Source organism: Triplophysa rosa, linkage group LG19 (genome assembly GCF_024868665.1).
Source record: "Triplophysa rosa linkage group LG19, Trosa_1v2, whole genome shotgun sequence".
NCBI classification, from domain to species: domain Eukaryota; kingdom Metazoa; phylum Chordata; class Actinopteri; order Cypriniformes; family Nemacheilidae; genus Triplophysa; species Triplophysa rosa.
The window spans coordinates 21646099-21668380 of NC_079908.1; the positions used below are offsets into that span (position 1 = coordinate 21646099).

The 22282-nt window shown below is 42.4% G+C and overlaps 2 protein-coding genes across 4 annotated transcripts in view; one reads left to right on the forward strand and one right to left on the reverse strand.

Moving 5' to 3' along the window:
• The window catches only part of rad23b (RAD23 homolog B, nucleotide excision repair protein), a 127001-nt gene that overhangs the window by 12810 nt on the left and 91909 nt on the right, over positions 1–22282 (forward strand). The gene's annotated exons all lie outside the window — the stretch shown is intronic.
• LOC130569913 (inactive tyrosine-protein kinase PRAG1) overlaps positions 1–22282 on the reverse strand; it is a 32428-nt gene that overhangs the window by 2968 nt on the left and 7178 nt on the right. The window contains exons 1-5 of one of the 3 annotated variants that reach the window (XM_057359836.1): positions 13527–13573; positions 7277–7587; positions 4363–5570; positions 1081–1229; positions 1–253 (exon numbers count right to left, since the gene is read on the reverse strand). The exon at positions 1–253 is cut by the window's left edge and continues 466 nt beyond it. In XM_057359836.1, the coding sequence (XP_057215819.1) occupies positions 1–253; positions 1081–1229; positions 4363–5570; positions 7277–7507 (1841 nt within the window). In that variant the 5' untranslated portion in view covers positions 7508–7587; positions 13527–13573. Of the gene's footprint in view, positions 254–1080; positions 1230–4362; positions 5571–7276; positions 7588–10313; positions 10569–13526; positions 13574–22282 lie in introns of those variants that run through there. The other 2 variants (XM_057359835.1, XM_057359837.1) reach the window with 2 other exon arrangements.

Consider the following 22282-nt stretch of genomic DNA (forward strand, 5'->3'; position numbering starts at 1 on the left):
CCGTCGGCATCAGGGTGACTCACGTTAGTTTCTGAGCCGCCGAACGGGAGGCGTGGCCTCGCCCGCACCAGCGGTTTGACACCCGATTGGCTGGGAGCAGAGACGGTGCGGTTCACAAGCTTCTTCTGAGGTAACGGAGGAGGCATCTGATGCGTGAGGCTGTTGCTAGGAAACCCGTCAGGCTGCGGTGACGCTGGGGCGGAGGCCAATGGGCTGCTGGGAAAAGGGGAGGGGCAAGAGCGAAGGGTGGAGTCTGATCACATGATCAGAGAGAAATGAAAAGTAATTTGTTATTTTTTATATTAACATGTACGGTTGTCATTAACAAATTCAAAATGATCTGTTCTGCTGTTTATAAGAAATTCATTAATGGAGTGAAATATTGTAAAAAATCATGAGCAGAGTAACAGCTTTAAATATTATACATACATATGTCATTTAAAAGACAAAAGCTGCACACACAACGTCATAAAAACAATTGTGTGTGTGCTTTGGTTATTGTTTAACCGGGACACGCCTTGTGTAAGAGTCTTATGACCTAAAAGAACCAAGAATGTGTGTGTGTAAGTGTGTGTGTGTGTGTGTGCGTGTGTGTGTGTTCATGTTTGTATATCCCGGTGGGGACCTAAACCTGAATACACACCAACTCATGGGGACTCGTGTCACTGTGGGGACCAAAACTGAGGTCCTCATGGGCACAAAAGCTTATAAATTGTAACTTACAAAAATGTCCCCACAAAGATGGCAATATCCAAAACCCTTGTCCTTGTGGGGACATGTTTTGGTCCCCATGAGGAAACAAGCTTATAAATCATACAGAATGAACTTTTGTGAAAATGTAAAAGAGCAGACAGTTGTGTGTGATTGTTAGGGTTAGGGGGAGGGAATATGATACACAGTTTGTACAGTATAAACACCATTGTGTCTATTGTGTTTTTTTTTTTGCTTATAGTCAATATGTCTCATGTACAGCTGCTTTGTAACAATGAAATTGTAAAAAGCGCTATATATAAATAAAGTTGAGTATGGAATGTCCCCATAAAACATGGAAACCCAACATGTGTGTGTGTGTGTTCTCACCGGTGTCTGTGAGCGCGTGCAGGCTGTCTGTAGATGTGTTGGTGGTGCAGCAGTGAAGAGTTCGCAGTGACTGACTCAGATTCTCCACTGAACAGTGCTGGCCGATCCGCTCCATGTCCATCCCACTGACACTCAAACGATTACACACCCTACACACACACACACACACACACACACAGTGAAGTGGACATTAATTTTGGAACAAAATACAGGAAGCATATAAAGCACAAGGTTTCATGTGTGTCTTCTGTTGAAGTCCTATATATGTGCTAATGACTACAGACTGACCCAAGCCCAAACTCAAGAGAAGAAAACATTATTGATTTATTTATTAATCATCTTATCAGGCTTCATTCATTTAACGTCAAGTTTTTTCTAAAAACGATGACTAAGGAAACACAGACTCACACAGGCAGGTTTCTGTGTAGCGAGTGTTTCCTGTGTGAAGAGAGCATGTGTGTGTAGATACCCAGACCCTCCTGAGAACAACACAAAACCCTCCCAGTGACCCACTGAGCCCGACACACAGACACACTCACTTCTACACAATAGTTGTGTTATGGCTGACAGTGTGTGTTTATGATGCTGAAAGGAAACTAAAGCCGCCTGACGCTGAAACACAACATTTACATTCATGCGTTTGGCAGATGCTTTTATCCAAAGAGACTTACATTTCATTATACTGTACATTTGTATCTGAGTACGTTACAACATCTAAACACAATCCACAGAACAACACTTCCATCACCTTACCTGACAAACACACACACACTCATAGGGTTGGGAATCGTTTCAATTTGATCGATTCTGATTCCAGTTCTGATTCTGCTTATCGATTTCGATTCTTATTGATTCCCAGTTTCGATTCCACAGTTGAAGTAAACATTTAGATATCAACCTTTATGGTCATTCAGCCTGCTTATTGACTTGTTTGCAATATATATATATATATATTTCTGAGCACCGTTTTGTGTATATTTACACATAGAAACACACCTTTTCTGATTTATTACAATTTGTATTATCATAGTTGAACTACATCATGTTTAAACTGCAGTTACTATAATGCAACTATGGTTTATTTGTGATTTGTGATCTATAGCTAAACTATGCTTACTATAGTAAAAAATATTGATAATTTTCTCAGCAGATCATGCAACGCATGTACTTTTCTGAAAATATGCACACAGGAATTGATGAGAGGCATTCAAATTTTAATCTCAAGTATCCGATTAATATTCCTTTCGATTTCGATTTTCGATTCCCAACCCTACACACACACACACATGATCTTATCTGAGCGTCCGTGACTGTGTGTGTGTGTATTCATGTTTGTATATCCCGGTGGGGACCTAAACCTGAATACACACCAACACATGGGGACTCGTGTCACTGTGGGGACCAAAACTGAGGTCCTCATGGGCACAAAAGCTAATAAATTGCACAGAACAATATTTTTTACAAATCTAAAAATGCAAAAAGTGTTCTATGATCTGTAGGTTTAGGGATAGGGTTAGGGATAGGGGATAGAATATACAGTTTGTACAGTATAAAAACATTACGCCTATGGACTGTCCCCACAGGGATAGTAAACCAGACATGTGTGTGTGTGTGTGTGCGTGTGTGTGTGTGCGTGTGTGTGTGTGTGCGTGTGTGTGTGTTTCAGCAGCGATGCAGAGATATCAGATCTATCAGAGACACAAGTGAGACGCTGCAGGAGGATCAAGAGACCTGAGATCTTCATCATCTGACAGAACCGATGCTCACACAAACAAACAAACAAACAAAACACCGCTCATAATCCGGTCAACAACACAAGTGTTTCTGAAGAAGTGAAATCTAACATTTATGACCGCAGATTTCTCAGCCATCTGCTTCTTTAATGATTCATTAGTGGAAAAGTTCCCACTCATCATTTCCCTCCAGGGCCGTGACACACCGACACACAGCAGACATCAATGACAGATTCAACTAACACACAAACACAAGACTCTGAATAAAACAATGAAAGAGTGAATCCAGTGAGAAGTGTTGAGCGACGGGTTACCGCAGTGAACCTGTGTTGTTTCTTATGGAAGCTTCTGCTTTGAGCTCAATCACATCATGAAACACAAAGTGTCAGAGGACGACGGGTCTCTACACGCTCCACACCACAACCCTCATACATCACACTTCATTCCTTCTCCTGGTGTTTCTCTGAAGATGATGAACTCAAAGATGCAGACACACAGACATCACCTTCAAAAGCACAACCCTCACAAACATTCACTATGATTTAAACACACACACATAATTACTTCACTTTTACTATAATATACTGCTTCATTCTCATAAGAGAAGTTGTGTTGGTTTGGGGAAGTGTGTTACTCTCTTCTGCTCTGGGATTTTCACTCATAACCTGAATATCATTCACCATGATGTCATGAAGCTCTTGTTTGGTGTGAACTGCAGAAGATCTGACCGTCAGTCCTGGACTTTCCACATGTGAAAACACATCAGACTCGTGATACTGAAGTGATGTTTCTCTGTTTTCTGCTGTTGAGTCAAAGCACGAGAATAAAACCTGAGACACACGACAACAGCTGTGAGACCAGAGCTAAACATCACCCTGAGACACAGCTTCATCTCACAACATGACCGACAACATCCAAACAACTTTACCAGATATGATTTATAAGCTTGTTTCCTCATGGGGACAAAAAATGTCCCCACAAGGACAAGGGTTTTGGATATTGCCATCTTTGTGGGGACATTTTGTCCCCATACCGTAGGGTTTACCCTTCCCACACACACACACACACACACACACACACTATATTTACACAAGCGTCCTGCTGTACTGAAGAGACTGACTGTACTGACTGTACTGACATTCACAATAAACAGCTGAAACACTTTCAATAACAACTCAACAGCACACAAACACAAGCAACAGAATATTCACCACAGTTTTATGATAGAAGTATTTTACTCTGAATATCATGGTGATACTGTGCTTACTGTAGTAAAACTATGACTCATTTTTTAAAGGAGAGTGCCGCTTTGATACAGAACAACTCTCCGTCTTCAGACAAATCAAATACAGAGAATCTAGTTCTGACCGAATGACTTCTGTTTCACTAACATCAGCTACAGATGTGCTCATCCAATGACTTCAAGTCAAGAAAACACTGTATTAAAATACATCACGAATAATGTTTCATTCGAACCACATCTAACTCAAGCTACACATCAATAAATCTCCTCTTTGACTCTTGTAAAATGCTCAGAAGTGTTTCTCACCGGTGGTGTTTTTTTGGAGGAGGTGGAGGAGGTTCAGGTCCGGCGGTTCTCTCAGCGCTGACTTCTAGAAGAGACGAGGATGAGACGGCTCTGAGCTCGTGCGTCTGACTGGAGCTTTTGTTGTTGTTGGTGCCTGTCGTCGTTCTGCCCTCGCTCGATTCTCTCCACCGACTCTCACACACAGCAGATTCATTGAGGTCAGACTCTGTTCTCCGGGCCGTCCTCTCCTCCCGCTCATGCTCTTCATCCACCTCATCGATACGACCCTCCAGACTCCTGAGGCTCAGGGTCATGCGCTCCGACGCTCCGTCTCCCTGCGGGATGTCTTTTGGAGACACGTGGAAGCTGAGTTCAGGTAAAGGTGTTAAACTGGAGGCTCCGAGTCGGGGTGAGCGAGTGTTGGTTTTAGGAGGCACCGGTGGACTGGACTGAGGTTTTGGTTGGGCTGAAGCGGTGGGACTGGAGGCGTCTGGCCAAGTGAAGGCCGGGACGGACGGATCTTTAGGGCTGAAGTGAGTCCATTGAGTGCTGACGGCAGAATCCGGGCTCCTCAGGTAAAACGTCAGGTTGTTTTCCTCCGTACGGGCGGCCATGACTGTAATAGTTGCTCTTTGATTTTCACCGACCTCCGGATGGGATTTTCCATCTTCCGTCGGTCGACGCTTTCTCTTGGTGCTCTCGGCGTAGACTGGCTCGCTCTCCTCGAGTCCGTCCGGTGGAGCGCTTGCTGCATCCCGAGAGTTCTGAGGACTCGTGAATGAATCTATACTGCTTCCATCTGACAGACGCGAGTCTGGACAACTCTCTTGAGATGTTCTGTTGAGTCTGTTCACCGCTGCTGCTGTTCCCACGTCTGTCCCGAGACGAACTCCTGGATCACCTGTCGACAGGTTTCTTTGAGTCACGCCGTGAAGACATGAATCTCCGTTCACGTAAGTGCTGTGGTGCGCTTTCTCCTGCGGTCTGCAGGGGTCTCCCTTCTCTCTCACACCGCCGTCTTCGTCACCCATAAACATGCTACTCATGATCATAGAGTCGTTCGAGAATCCTGTAGCTGAGAGGTTTGATGTGAATTTGCTGGAATATTCCTTCATTCCAGAGATCGAGTTGTTTTGTATGAGCAGAGTCCTGTGGCATCTGTTACTGTCCATGAACAGAGGAGCCAAATCCACGGCTTTCTTCAGTCCCACAGCGCTCATCTGACCGGCCTGAAGTACACAAACATACCTCACAGTTAACAACCACTCAAACTGTGTGCTTATATCTACAACAAAATGAAAATCAGCTCCTTGTATGACTAAACGTATAAGAATAAGGGCTGTGTGATATTAAAGAAAAATGCGATAGCATGCTAAATAATTGCGACATTCGATACGCGATACATTTCATTTTCTCAAATCTATTTCAATTGTTTTAAAATATATTGAAAAAAATGTTATAACCAATAGGGCTGTGCGATGTTAAAGAAAAATGCGATATCCGATAGCATGCTAAATCATGCGATGTGCGATAGAATAAAGGTTCAAGTTTGTAAAATGTATATTTAATAAGTGAAAATGATATAACCAACATCCATATTTTACATTATTTCTGATTACTGATCATCTTCCACACAAGTCTCTCTGCTATCTGCATCAACCTAACACTTTTAGACTATAGACCACTTCACAAGATGTAAACACTGGTCCAGAAGCACTTACTCTTTCGGTTATCACACATATTTAATTGAAACTTTAAGGTATTCGTTTAACATTTTGATTCGGTTAAGAATGTTCTGTTAGTTGCATTTGTTCACCCAAACCAAAACAGGAAGTTCTTTTGGACCAGCGTTGTTCACGTCATCCAAAGTGGTCTATACGTAACTTTTTGAATTTGTAAAATAATTCCGTTATTGCAAAATATTGCGATATGTACATTTGCAATATTTCGGTATATTGCGCAGCCCTAATAAGAATCAATGAACTATAAATGCAAGAAAACCATGACATGAAGAAATAAAGAAACATGAACACAACATATAAATGAAATCTTCTTGCCAATGAATCCAAAGTTGGGCTGTGCAAGATACTGATATTATCATAATTTCACAAATGTGTATAGCACACTGGTTTGCAGTAACTGAATGATTTTAAGTCTTCATAAAGTGATGTAAAGTGAAAGTTTGAGTTTTCGTGTCTGTGTGTGCTCTACATCTCTCTGTTATGTATATCATGTTTAGTTTCTAAATAGATTTCATTAGAGTTCAAACTGGTTTTAAAAACAATGGTTTGCACTCTTCAAAATGAAAGGTGCTAGAAACAGATTTTCACATTGATGCCACAGAAACGTTTTTGTTCCTCAAAGAACCGTTCAGATAATATTTCAGAAAAGATCCTTTTCTTTCTTACATTATAGTCTATAGAACATTCATGCCAAATGCCAAAAACTTTTTGTGAAATAGATCAAACTTTTCAAAGCGAAAGTTTGTTTTTTGGAACATCTTTATTTTTAAGAGTCCTGTCTGTGAAAACCCAAATGAAGGAAAAATGATTGACTGTTTCCTACATAGAATAATTCTACACAATGTAAACAAACATTCTGTGAAAATAGAATCACGATATCTTTAATATCGACCGAGTAAGACCACATCAAAGATTGAAATCAAACGTTAATGCTCATCATTTCATCACTAGACGTTAGGAGTCACATGTTTCTGCAGTAAAGTGAAATCATCTGGTTTGGTTGAGAGAAAACTGCAGCGTCTCAGACACGCCTGATGTGTATTCAAGCACAAATAAGGCGTGTCATTTTGTGATCACTCTCCATGTCTTTAAACTATCAGTCTAATCTCACGTCTGTCCTATCCCATAAACTCTGCTGGTGTGTTATCTTGATTTACAGACGTAAGCTCCGCCCCGAACTCGACAGGAGTTACCTGCTCCATGTTCATGTTGATATCTGTGGCGACGTCCACGTTCATCATGGTGGGTCTGACAGCGATGGTGGGTTTACTGTAAGGCGATGGAGAGCTCAACCCATCCTCGTCCTCCAGCAGAAGACTGTTTCTGACACACACGCTCTGCCCGTGAGCGCTGCGAGGATGAAAGCAGTTCTTACACGATCCGGGTTTCCACACGTGCTCTGCGAACTCTGCACACGCAGACATTTTAACACACGAGCCGACGTCTCGTCCGTCTGGACTCCACCGCTGCGTCACACTCGCTCCATCAGAACACCACCAGAGACCTGACAAAACACACACACACACACATCTGATTTAATCGTCTCATCATACACTGTCACCCCCAATAAAATAAGAAAACATTTGTGGAAACTTCAAAACTCAATTCTTCTGAGTAAAGAACACTAAACACACGAGAACAGTAAACTCAAAAGAATGAATTTTGAATCAACTTCATTTTACATTTACTTGAGTTTCACTTATCAATGTTGTCATGAAGGAACAACAGCCAATTCCAGCGGTATCATTACCAATGTGACGCCTTCAGATCAAACACTTGAGTCTGTTTTCCTCCTAAGCAAATGCTACTCGTCTGCACAAAGATACGCTCATGAAAATCACAAACTCTTTAAATAGCACAATAGAACAGATTACTAAACATGTATAAGCCTCCTCCCATTGTAATTTTGATATAGATACATAAAATAACACTTTATTTCCAGATTTACTTCCATTATCCAGTCCACACAAAGCATGCTGGGAATCACGCTGACGTCATTGGAAGATATCATTAAAATGTTAGGTGACTTCGTATTTTTGTGTCAAAATAGTTAAACACACCTAAAAGTTGTAAGATAAATGAACTTTTTCACAGTTTTGAGCGCATTTTGGGAAAACTTTTTGACTTTCAGAATGAAACGTGCACTTGTACAAGAGACTTTGAGCACATAATCAGATCAGAAGAAACAAATCTCTCTAAATGCTGCTCTCTCACTTTATAGAAATAAAGTTATACAACAGAATGATCAAACTCATGAAGTTCAGCGGACGAACAAACTCAACTGTTGCCAGAAGCCTTCTAGAGACATCAAATATTTGTTCTGAACTTCTATAAATGAGTGACGATGAGCAAAAGAACTCGAGTCAAGTATTTAGAATCTGCTTAGCAACAGACCTAAAACAAAGCAGAGATGTTGTAACCGCCCGCATGCATGTTGTGACGCAAAGAATGATTCAAATATGCAGGACAATCGCTGTGAATAGCTCAGTTTGAAATGAATGAACGCGCTGTGGTCCAGAACAGATCAACAGATTCAGATTCAGTCAATCTTTGACTTCATTCATCTCCACCTGGATTTTCCCAGGCTGCCAAAATGAGAGCCGGGTTGTGGCCCTGACACACGGGCCTTTAGAAAGCGTTCTCACGTTCTCCGACGGGTGGGAATGTGTGGAATGTGGGGGGGTGTCGAGCTTTCACACCACAACATCATCTACCTGTGGCTTCTCTCTCACCCAGAACATCACTTCACACTTTATATTTGACCTTGCTGTTGCAGTTCGACTCGTTATTTCATCCATACGCTGACAAAGAGAATGTAAAAATGTTGATTTTCCCCCACATATTCTGGTGGGTCTCAAGAAAGATGAATGCACACAGCACTTTCTAGAGTTTCTAGAGCAAGAACAAGCAGACAGGTTTATTATAGCAACACGAATGAAGGAAAATGAATCATTACGTGAGGTGGGTCGCTCATTCCCACCCCACACCGACTGAAATCCTTCACTCGTGAACGCTTGTGTGACATGTGTTGTGTTATTTCCGGTTTAAATCTATTCAGAGGAGCGCTGGATCAAACTGACTCATTGCGGTTTAGAAGCGTTCGGTGTTCTTCACCTGAACTTCCTGTTCATTTAAAGAGCTCGGTTTCGACTAAATAAAAGAGCATCACGCATCAAACAACAAACACCATACGCACACACACCTTCACCACGGAACAACTAATCTCATCCGGATAATAAAACAAACTTTAAAGAGACAGTTCACTCAAAACTGAAAATATGTTCATCATTTATTCTCTCTCTTGTCTTTGTAAACCTTTCTTCGGTGGAACACAAAATGAGATATTTTGAGAAATGTGGTTTTGTGTTCATACAATGGAAGTCAATGGAGCTCAGTGTTGTTTGATTATCAACAAATTCTTCTAAATATCTTCTGTGGAGTTCTGAAGACGCCAGGTTTGACATGAGGAAAGGATGAAAGACTTTTCAGTTTTGGGTGAACTGTCACATCTCCACAAACACTTGAACAGCTGAAGACAGATGAATACGAGCCTGCAGGTTGTTGTGTTTGTTCGGGTCAAGTGTCGATCCGTTAGACTGACTGGCAACAAGTTTGACAAGTCCAAACCCAAGACACAACAGAAGAAGGGGTTGTCTTTGTTCTGGATGATGATGATGGTCGTTTGGTCATCCGAACACAAACTCTTTACCCATCACATTCACCAACACAACTTCTGACCGTCACACTCACTTCTGTGAGTATAATGAAAACCTGATCACCGTAAACACACACCTCATGAATGACTGATGTCACTGCAATCCCATTAAAAGCCAAACTTGTGAATTATTGAATAGAAACAGATTCACATAATCCACAGCAGTGCGGGAACTCTGTCATATAAATAACTGCAGTATTTCTGGACGACAGCACTGCGGTTACTACAGTAAATGACTGACACACAGAACTGACACAAAGCACATTTCCACATCACGTCACATTAGAAAAACACGCTCATCATCAAAAGCGCTGCAACATTTGTAACACTGAATATTAAACGCCACACCGGCGACGCGTCGCGCGCGCGTGAAATGACTCAAATCTCAACAATAAAACAACGTGAACACACAACCATCATGAAACGTGTATCTTGATTCGGTTTGAGATCCACATGGAGCTGAACGCGAAACCAGATCAAAGATTCAGTTGGATTAAAACGTCGCGTTTTCTTACCTGCAGCGATAGAGACGCGATATGTTCCCACGGAAGAGAAAGAGACACGCGTGTTTGTTCATCCCACAGAGGACAGGTTGTCCGCTTTCACCCAGCAGAGAAAAGAGAAACACGCGACAGGAGCACTGCGTGACTGTGATCCACTCAAACTGACGAGCGACGCGACGCGACGCCGCGGCCGAAACTCCTGCAGCGGGGGCGGAGCCGCGTGCGAAACGACTCTCTCTCTCTCTCACACACACACACACTTATGATTTGATTAAAGACGTATATATGTGTGTGTTGCAGTGTGCGTGAGTTCGTGCGGATCGATTGTTAAGCCATTAGTGTGTACAGCAGTCGATGTGATCAATAATCTGTGATTAATCACATCACAACAGCTTCATGTTCAATGTCAACACCTCTCTGATCTCTGCACTAACATTCCAAAGCCGGAATCTAGAAATTCCCTTCATTCCCTTTCCATGCAAAGAGAACATGCCATGACATGTACAGACACACAGAGAGAGAGAGAGAGAGTGAGAGAGAGAGAGAGAGACAGAGAGAGAGAGAGAGAGAGAGAGAGAGAGAGAGAGAGAGAGAGAGAGAGAGAGAGAGAGAGAGAGAGAGAGAGAGAGACAGAGAGAGAGCAGGAAACAAAAACACAGAGCAAATTACAATTTTACCGAAGTCTAAAAACGATTTAAGAATTCAAAGAATATCTCCAAAATATCAAAAACACAAAACAAAGACAGCTGATTTGTAAGTACAGGAGCAGTGATCATAGTTTGTTCATCGACACAGAGCACAGAGTGTGTGTTCACTGTAACACGGGACAGATGGAAACAGAAACACAAATACACAACTGTAAGAGATTCACACATGAATAAATTCATCAAAGACTTCACATCTTTGGGGGAAATTGAACAAATGAAAATAAGATAGGAGAGGGCCAGACAGCAGCACTTGTGTGGATGTGTCACAGCCTGAGAGACGTGTGTGCGAATGATGTTGTGTATTATATGTGATGTGTATTACCCTGCTCTACCCACCACAGTCTCCCTCAGTAAGTGTGTAAGAGTGTGTGTAAGTTAAAATATGTTGTTGTTTTTTACCTATGCTTATACGTGTATTTTGTGCTTTGGCAATATTGTAATATTTACAGTCATGCCAATAAAGCAATTTGAATTGAACTGAGAGAGAGAGAGAGAGAGAGAGAGAGAGAGACGTGTCTGCAGCATTCTCTATTATTATTTTTGGAACAATAATACTGAACAAAAGATTCACTTTAAAAATCCCAAACTGAGTCAGGAAATAAACACATTTAGACCGAGGAAGTCTTGTGTTTCTCCTGAGACCTCAGAGTTTGTTCAATAAACCGTACAGTCAGATGCCAGAGATACATGAAGCAAGAGATCTCAAGCATCTTCATCACAGTTTGATTTTTATTTCTCTCAAGGAATGTCAGGAGACACTAAGTTCAGACGAAGTCATGGAGTGAAAATGATCAAGTCTTCCTCTTGATTTGTAGAGATGAAGAGAATTTCTCTTGAATTTCAGTTTTTTTCATACATTGAAAGCTGCAGAACACGCTCACGTTTCTTTCTCAGATATTCTCCTGTGACCTTTGCTCTGACCTGTGACCTTTGGGTTAATAATTCAGAAAGCCCCTCCCCTGACTGTCATCTTCACTTGATGGATGTCACATCACGTCTACAGCGAGTCACAGGTGTGACAGAGATCACTCACATCATGAACGTGTCTCTGCTCATTTAGCTGCTTTATTTCCCATCATGCCCTGTGGCGTCACATGTACCTGTGTGATAAAACACATATGATGTTCAAATCATTACGATTTTTTCAGGAAGATGAAGCAGCATCAGAGAAGTTAACAACATGAAAACAGTTTGAAACAGTCGTGAATATTCTCTCTCTCTCTCGGGGTGTGTGTGAGTGTGTGAGTGAGTGTGTGTGTATGAGTGTGTGTGTGTGAGTGAGTGTGTGTGTGTGAGTGTGTGTGAGTGAGTGTGTGTGTGTGTGTGAGTGAGTGTGTGTGTGTGAGTGTGTGTGAGTGAGTGTGCGTGTCTGTACGTGTGTGTGTGTGTGTGTGTGTGTGTGTGTCTGTAAATGAATGTGATAAATCATCAGTTGTGATATGCTGATATATACATGATGAGATTGATAAACATGTAAGGCCAGTAATGTTTGCAGTCTGATGTGTGCATTACATTACTAAAGTAAATGTTTCTCTTCAGCATTCCAAACTCCACCCACCCTCAGCTGTAAACACAGCGCTGCCATGGTAACACACCAGGCCCCGCCCACCCTCCCTCTGTGTGTGTGTGTGTGTTTCAGGTTGAGATGGACTCATGCTAGGATCTAAAGGACTAAACCTGTTGTGTCAATCAAACAGCAGCTTCACTCGACCTTCTGATTCACCTCTAGAACCTGACCATACATTAGATCAGATCAGATCAGATCAGATCAGAGGTGTCAGGAGTTATGAAGATGATGTCTTTAATTATATAGATGTTTTTACAGCAGAGGTTGAGAGCGTCTAACAGTCGTCTGGTGCTCTTGTAAATCTGTACACACATGTTATTATCACAGCACAGTTCTGAAGGTGATGACCGCTGTGTGGAGGTTTGCACGTCTCTTCAGGTCTGTAGAATATTCCAGACGTCCGGAGTGAAACATCATGAATTAAACAAACAGCATCACTGCAGGATCAGGAGGCAATATGCTCACAAATAATCACTTACATGTGCAGCATACAGCCGACCAGATGGACAGAAGCGCTGGAGTCAGGTGGCTCTCTCTCTCTGTGTGTGTGTGTGTGTGTGTGTGCGCTGCGTGAGTGTTTAATTATTAACACACTAGAAACAGAAAGAGAGACAGCTGAGGGTTTTTATAGATCCTGTCATGAATAACTCATTTATAACTCCAACATCAAAACATAAACATTTTCATGAAAGTTTACTTTTCACACATCTGTACTACAATTAAAAACTCGTTCCCTTTACGGTGATGCTAAAAAAGAGTGTGTTGTACTACATATTTAATATGTGATTGATTTAAAACATGTCTGACCAGTGTTTGTTTGTAAAGTGAATTTAGTATTGTTTAGTGTTGATGGATGTATTTACAGGAGTGAGAATAATGAGATGATTTAATGATGATTTGAATTGATGCACACAGTAAGACTGATATATAGCCTCCAGTGCTTCTACATACCATAATACTGTCAAACACTCCTGTGAGATTCTGCCACCTGAAACCTTCCAGAACCATCTTTATATTCCACCAGACAGCTTCAAAACAAAATAGTCACAGATCACAAACCCACAGAGAAACATCTGAATAATACACTGATGATGGGTCAAAAGTCCAACACACACACACTCACACACGCACACACACACACACACACACACACACACACACACGCACACACGCACACACGCACTCACGCACGCACACACACTCACGCACGCACGCACGCACACACACGCGTGCGCGCACGCACGCACGCACACACACGCACGCACGAGTTGAGACAGCATACTGGCACTAAACATTTGATCATTTGTGATACTCATTTCTGACAGTGAAAAGAATAAAGTGATTCATCCTAAGTGATGATCTCTGAATGAGAATGTAATGTAATGTGCATGAATACACACTCTATCATGTAGGATCTGTTTTAATGGTTCATATAAACTTCAGGTGTCTCAGTTGAAGTGCATCACTCATGGCTCATCTCCTCTCTTCAGACGTTTATACTGACGAGTTGTGACTGTCACGTCCACCACGGCCCCTGCATCAGCACTTTCACCCAGCTACACACCTTCCTCTCACCTGATCACTAATGACTTTCACCTGCACCTCATCATCCTGACACTATGTGTTCTCCCTTTTCCCAGTGTTTTGTGTCTGGTCTAGTTGTAAGTTTATGTATACCTAGTTCCAAACCTGTTATCCCATGGATGTTTTTGATCGTGTTTTTGTATTGTTCAGTGGATTACTTACCCTTTTGGATTTTCTTGTTTTTTGCACGTTTTTACCCTGTGGATTACCCTTTTTTTGTTCCTGGTTCCTGTTTTGTTTTATTAAACTTATTCACCTCCACTTTACCATCTGTGGCATCGTCTATTTTCTGAGTACTGTTACAGAAGACCAGACCTACAACTAACGATGACCACACCCAAGAGCACCCCATCTTCTCCCTCCCTAGCCACTCCGGACTCGGTCTCAGATTTGGTCAATCTCCTTCGGCAACAGCTCACCCCATCATCGGCTGCTGCACCTCTACCTCAAGGAAGCTAAACGTCTAAATTCACTACAAGCAAGATGGGCTCTGTTTTTCACACGCTTTAGCTTCACTGTGACCTATCGTCCAGGCTCCCAGAACGGCAAAGCCAACGCCCTTTTACGCCAGAACAACTTCTTTCCAGAATCCTCCATTCCCAGCCCCATTCTACCGCCTAAAGTTTTCCTCAGTCCAATTATCTGGAGGACAGACAAGGAAATCGTCGTCATCCTGCTCCGCCGGGAGGTCCCGAGGGCAAGACCTCATGGATTCGTCTCATTCTGTTCCGGGATCTGGTCACCCAGGTAGCCAGCTCACCCTCTCGCTCTTGGCTACCCGATACTGGTGGCCGGGTATGTCTCAGGATGTCTCCCAGTTTATTAAGGGTTGTTCAGTCTGTGCCATCTCCAAGACACCCCGGTGTCTCCCAGAAGGAAAACTCGTGCCATTCCCCATTCTCCAAAGGTCTTGGTCACACCTAGCCATAGACTTCATCACAGATCTGCCCCTGTCTGACACATATACGTGCATTGTTGTAGCTGTGGATCGGTTTTCTAAAGCCTGCAAACTAGTACCCCTTCCGCAACTTCCTACAGCCTTTGAGACTGCCGAGACACTATTCAATCATGTGTTCCCAAACTTTGTAATCCCGGAGAATATCGTGTCGGACATGGGCCTCCAATTTATATCCAGGGTCTGGAAGGCCTTCTTCAACCTCCTTCAGGTAACCGTGAGTTTAACCTCGGGATATCACCCCCAAGCCAATGGCCAGGCTGAACGCAAGATCTAGGATATTGGGAGATACCTGAGGTCATACCAACCAACACAGCTGGCACAGATATTTACCTTGGGCCGAGTATGCTCAGAACTCCCTTCGACAGTCTTCTACAGGACTGACCCCATTCCAGTGCATACTCGGGTACCAACCTCCTTTGTTTTCCTTGTCAGCACAGTAAGTGAGGGCATTTTCACACCTGTGGATCGATTGCTTTGTTCCGAAACGGGGGGTTAGATCGCTACAATATTGCAATTTATTTTAGTTCGGTTCGCATTCACAAGGCAATATTTCCAAACGGACCAAACTTTGTTAATAAAAGTCACTTGCGAGTAAACGCTCCTTCGATTGGTCAGAGTGCATCTGTTTATTTCCCGGCCGGTAACTCGAGTGATAATGAGCGTCAGCTGCGCGTTGCACCGGTCTCGCATCTCTCAAGGCGTAGCTCGGGAAGCATAAAAGGTTCAGGCGGTCTCACCACCTTGGTTCACCACCTTGTTCAGGCGGTCTCGGAGCGATTGTTTTGGGGCGGATCCTAGCTCGATGTTCACATATGCCTAAACGAACTGAACCAAGAGGGAGAACGCACCAGGTTCCGAAAACAAACCCTTATGTGTGAAAACGTCCTAAGAGAGAGGAAGGATAAAGACAGGCCCTCTGGACACAGAACAATGAGAAGCCACTTCCTGTCCTCCATCTGCTACTTCCTGTTCAAGACAAAGATCTCTGTCTGTGTGTGTCTGACCCACTAAAGAAGATATCACAGTGAAGAAAAGAGACACAGCAGTCATGAAAACACATCTGATGTTTGATATGATCACTCACATTCAGCGTCCATCACACTCATGAATACTGACTCCTCACGGACCGCTCACGGAGCTCAGCGGGAGATGCATCCCACATTCCTCACAAAGCCAACGAGAGATAAATGAGATGACACACAGCGCAGACAGAATTCCACAGACGTCTGTAATAATTCAAGTAGATTTAGAGAAGCACCGCTTACTCTCTGCATCTCTGCTTTTGACCTGGGTTACACAAGAGAGAGAGAGAGAGAGAGGTTGGAGGTAATCTCTAATCTGGATCATTCCTGGGTCACTCACTGCGTGTGTGTGTGTGTGTGTGTGTTTCAACTTGTAGACTTTGAAATGAACCAGTCTTTTCTCACTATTTAAAGAAACAGTTCACCCAAAAATCATAACTTGTGTAAAATCCCCAGCTACTCTGTTAACATCATGAATATAGAAGCAGCAGTGACATCCTGTGTCTGCAGGAAGTAGATGTGTTCTCACACAGAAAGGAGGATCAGGAGGTGAAATCAAAGCTGTGAATCAAGTGAAGTACATCATGAATTCATGGCAGTGGAAAATTGACACAATCACAGGAATTCAAACAAAACATGACAGATGAAATCCTCCTCAGGTAACAGAGAGATTGTGACGTCTCTGATCGACACACACGCAGATGCAGGAATGTTCTATGACCTGACCGTTCTACCAGTGTCACGTGATCTGAGATCAAAGACAACAGACTTTAACCCCAATGAACTTGACCTTTGACCTCTGGTTGGAGGAGCAGACATTAGTCCCCTGTGCTGTGTGATATGCACCTCCTGATGGTCAGGGATTAGATGAAGGGATTTCATTGATTTCTCCATTAAGAGAGGCCATTAAAGCTCTCGCTGTACTTTAACAACGCTTACAGTCACATCCTCAATGAGATGTGTTCATGAGTACAGAAACCACACACATCATTTGTCTTATTTAACATGATTCTCTGTGTAATCGGTGACGTTTTCTAATTGACGTTCCCTGTTATGTGATGTGTCGTGTTTGTTTTTAAAGCAGACACTGGAAGTGGAATATTGTTGTGTACTCTTGATCCTGTTCAGGTCCAAACCTGCTCCCAACCACAATAGAGCCGGAAAACAGGACATCCACGTTCATTCAGAGCCGGAACATCTAAATCTCCTCATCGCGGTCACAAGACGTCTGTCTGAGGTCTGACAGCACCACCCTCTTTACACAATCAACGTTGAGCTCTACAGACATTTATAGCTGAACATGATCACGGAAAATATCATAAACTCAACCTGAGAAAAAGCTTTGCTCATGCAAACATCACATTCATCACATACAGGTATCACCGTGAAAAACACGGACCACATCTGGACTGAATCTCATCAACATCATATAAACATACCAACTGTGTTGAAATCAAAAGATGAGATGAAAACACTCTAGAAATAAAGTGTGCTTAAACAAACCTGTTTAAAGGCTTTAAAGAAATGTTTAGACATTTTATTTCTGCGACATTATTTGCGAGTGAAACAAGAACAAAGGTGTAGGTTTGGATTTAATCTGTAAGTGTTAACAGAAGTACTGATGAATATGATGTTCTCGGTGTCTCACAGGTGAGTAAACTCACACCAGATGGACTTGACATCCACTCCTGTGACTGCACACGCACCTGCACACACACATGCACACGCACACACACATTCACACGCACACTCACACGCACACACACACGCACACAGACACGCACACGAATGCACACAGACACGCACATGCACACACACACATGCACACACAGATAAGAGAAAAGTTCTCATGTGAAAGCGGTGTGAGAATATGCATTCACACACACAGTCCGTGAACATTCTCACAGAACAGCACAGACATTCATGTTGTTACGTGTAGATACGGTGAGAAAAGAGCTTTAGTGTTAAATCACAGACAGACAGATAAACGCATGTGAGAGAGAGAGAGATGTGTCTGTTCCTGCCCAGCCGATCTGAATCTGTTACACAACCACATCAGCCTGTGAGCGAGAGAGAGACTCACTGTATAACACACATGTGAACGCCACGGGCATCTTGTCAGAAACACTCTACTACACGTGTAAAACATTCAGACTGTCAACTTATAAAAAGAGAACAATAAGATACAAGAGATCAAAGTTGTTTCTTGACGATTGCAGTTCAGAAACAGAAAATGAGTAAAAAGCATGTTGTTTTTGCACCTCCCTACAGAATACAGTGATGATGTCAAGAATACAGTGATGATGTCAAGAATACAGTGATGATGTCACTTCCTGTCACTGTTCCTCAGGACCTGCTGGTCTACACCCGGCCTTTGACTGGAGTGCAGAGCACATAAACAGATGCATGCTGGGACTTAGGTGTAGAATAACACATGACCCACTCCTCGTTCACTTCCTGTTATTAAAAAAACACCTGACATCATTTCCTTCCTTCACACAATTAGCTGAAAGTGTGTGTGCGCATGTGTGTGGTGTGTGTGTGCGCATGTGTGTGTGTGCGTGTGTGGTGTGTGTGTGCGCATGGGTGTGTGTTTGTCTGTGTGTGTGTGGTGTGTGTGTGTGCGCGCATGCGCGCAGAGGCGGCCTTTGCAATTCAGAGGCCGTTTCAAAGAAACAGTTGAAGGCCCCCATTTATGTTATAAACACTGTATTTAACATTTTTATATTTCGGCCAGTAGCGCATTAAACGAGTACTATCCATCCTGTATTTTATTTGTTTAAACAGACCTATTTTACAATCACTAAAAGATTTTTGTATAGAAATAAAGTAAATTTAGTTCAGCCGGACGCTCTGCTCTCCAGACTGGACTATTGCAATGCACTACTGGCTGGACTCCCAGCGTGTGCAACCAAACCTCTACAGATGATCCAGAATGCAGCGGCAAGAGTGGACTTCAGTGAACCCAAGAGAGCGCACGTCACGCCTCTCATTGGCTCCCTATAGTCTCTCTCATCAAATTCAAGCCTCTGCTCCTGGCCTACAAGACCACCACTGGTTCTGCACCCCCTTACCTTCACTCACTCATGCAGACTTGTGTACCCGCCAGATCCCTACGCTCGTCTTGCGGTGCCCTCCCAAAAAGGTCACAATCTCTCACACAAACTTTCTCGGGATGGGTTCCACATCTGTGTAATGACCTGCCCGCTGCTACAAGATCAGATCAGATTCTGTCTCCATCTTTAAGAACCCTCTGAAAACACGTCTCTTCCGTCAGCACATGACCCATCAGTTCTGCCTTCTATCTCTTTTCTACTCTTTCAAAAAATAAAATAAACTAACTTCGCTCTGTATACTGTGGTGGTTATATGAGACCAGTTCTCTTTTATTGCACTTCTGCTTTTGTTGTCCTTATGTTGTTCCAATTGCTTCCTTTGTTTCCCTCATCTGTAGGTCACTTTGGATAAAAGCGTCTGCTAAATGACTCAATGTAAATGTCTATAAGCACGTGCTGTGCAGTTTCTTTTTAAAGTCAGGCGCGTCAGGACGATGAAGGAGACAAAAGGGCAAGAGAAGGTTTGTTAGTATTTCTTTCGTTTAATATCAGGGGATATGTCTTTGTTTTATTGTTATTGTGCATTTATTAAAATAACAATTATATTATTTTGTGCTGTGTTGTAACGCTTATATTATGTAGCCTTTTTTATTCATAAAACTACGTTAAATATTTGTTTATGGATTATTTGTTAGGAATAAAAATGAGCAAACATTTTGAGCATCATTTTGTTAAAAGAAATGCAACATGTAAAGTGTAATGTTGAAGATAAAAAATGTTGTCAAAAGTTTATTAGTCGGTGGAGAAAATATTCATCCTTAAATACAAATAGTATATTTTCCTACTTACCACGATTACAACATTTATAACATTCTGAGTGCTGCAAAAGCTCTGAGAAGATTTCCTTTATCCAGCGATCTCGTAACGTTGCGTTCAATGCCATGGTGGCATATATTTCTATTTGCTCCCTATCTTGAAACTAAAGTTTCTTAAAGTTTCATTTTTAAATCATTTTGACGACACTTTTCCCTCCTTTTCCTTCCTACTATGGGAGTCAATGGGTGTTGAGATCTGTTTGGTTATACGCATTCTTCCAAATATCTTTCTCTGTGTTCATCAGAACAAAGACATTTAGACACATTTGGAACAACTCGAAGGTGAGTACATGATGACAGAATTTTCATTTTGGGGTGAACGATCCCTTTAACATTAACTCTGGTGCATGCTCGGCGTGACGGCAGGGGAAAATTCTCTTTCCCAGTGTAAGCGGAGGCCTCTTCTGTTGTGAGGCGTTTCAATTGAAACAGGTGAAACATAGCATAAGGCCGCTACTGTGTGTGTGTGTGTGTGTGTGTGTGTTTGGGGATTGTGATGACACTCTCTGTCGGACGTGGCATGGACACAGACTGATTATAGAACAGGAAGTAAACTGGAGAATCAGACAGGAAGTGACTGCCGGAAAAACCAGCTCACGCTCTACATGCTCTCAGTAGTGGTCAGCTAACCCTAACTCTGGCCTCACAGATGATCATCCATCAACACCACTACAGATTCTGATTCAGAACAGATTTTACATCACTTACAAAAACAAGAAGAATATTCAAGTGTGAAATTCAGAAAATTAGACCTCTAAAAAACCTACTGTGTACTCAAAGTTTAGTACTGCTCTATACTAGCAATGTAGCAAAGTACCCTTTTATAAACTAAAACGTGAGACAATTTACTCCCAAGTAGTATTGAAATAGTACACTTACAAGATACACTTACTAGTTCTACTACTTATTCAAAATACACTTGAACTTAAGTTTATTTACTTATAAGTTCAATTTGAAGTATACTGAACTATTTTTAAGGGATTGCACAAACTGTAGTAGATGTCACACACACACAAACACACACATGTTGGGTTTCCATGTTTTATGGGGACATTCCATAGACACAATGGTGTTTATACTGTACAAACTGTGTATCATATTCCCTTCCCCTAACCCTAACAATCACACACAACTGTCTGCTCTTTTACATTTTCACTAAAGTTCATTCTGTATGATTTATAAGCTTGTTTCCTCATGGGGACCAAAACATGTCCCCACAAGGACAAGGGTTTTGGATATTGCCATCTTTGTGGGGACACTTTGTCCTCATACTGTAGGGTTTACCCCCCCCCCCCACACACACACAAACATACAGACACTTGCAAACACACACAAACATACACACACACACTTGCAAACACGCATAAATACACACACACAAAAACTTGTACGCACACACAAGCACACACTCTTGCAGACACACACAGAGTTCTCATGGTAAAGCACTGACTCATGGTCCATGATAACTAACTCTGATTGGACAGAAACACTCTCTGGAAGAGTGTTCATGACTTGTGTTGTATGTGGTGATCATGCAGGAGCGTCTGGCATCAGAACACATGGAAACAGAGCCGCTGACCCTCCACAAACACCAATCCACAAACAAGCTGACAGACTTCCTCAACATTCATCTCAGTCTCTTTACGAACACGACTATACGGACTGTTTGTTTAAAGCTTTTGGGACGTCTGAGTCTTTCACAAACACCTGCAGGACATAAATCAGCCTGAACACTATTCAAGATGTGTGGCCTCTCTCTGTCAAATAGAAAGAGTGCCAAGATGAGGGTTAGAGGAACTAGAAGAAGACTTTTTCTTGTGTCTTCATGATTTTAAGCACGTCTTTTAAGAAAGAAACACATGACGCAGACTCACATTAGAAGCCAGTCACCGCTGAAGGGCTCAGCGTGTAAAGAGTGATTTATACTGGTCGAGCTGGTTCACCAGCTGATGATGACAAACTCAGAAACCAGAACCTGGGTGAAAACTTGTTTCTTCATAATTATGAAGAAATATTTGAAATATTATCATGGATCTTTCATTCCGACCACGCCAGAAAAACAGGAACTGACCGGGAAACCAGAAAGAGAGAGAGAGAGAGAGAGAGAGAGAGAGAGAGAGAGAGAGAGAGAGAGAGAGAGAGAGAGAGAGAGAGAGAGAGAGAGAGAGAGAGAGAGAGAGAGAGAGAGAGAGAGAGAGAGAGAGAGAGAGAGG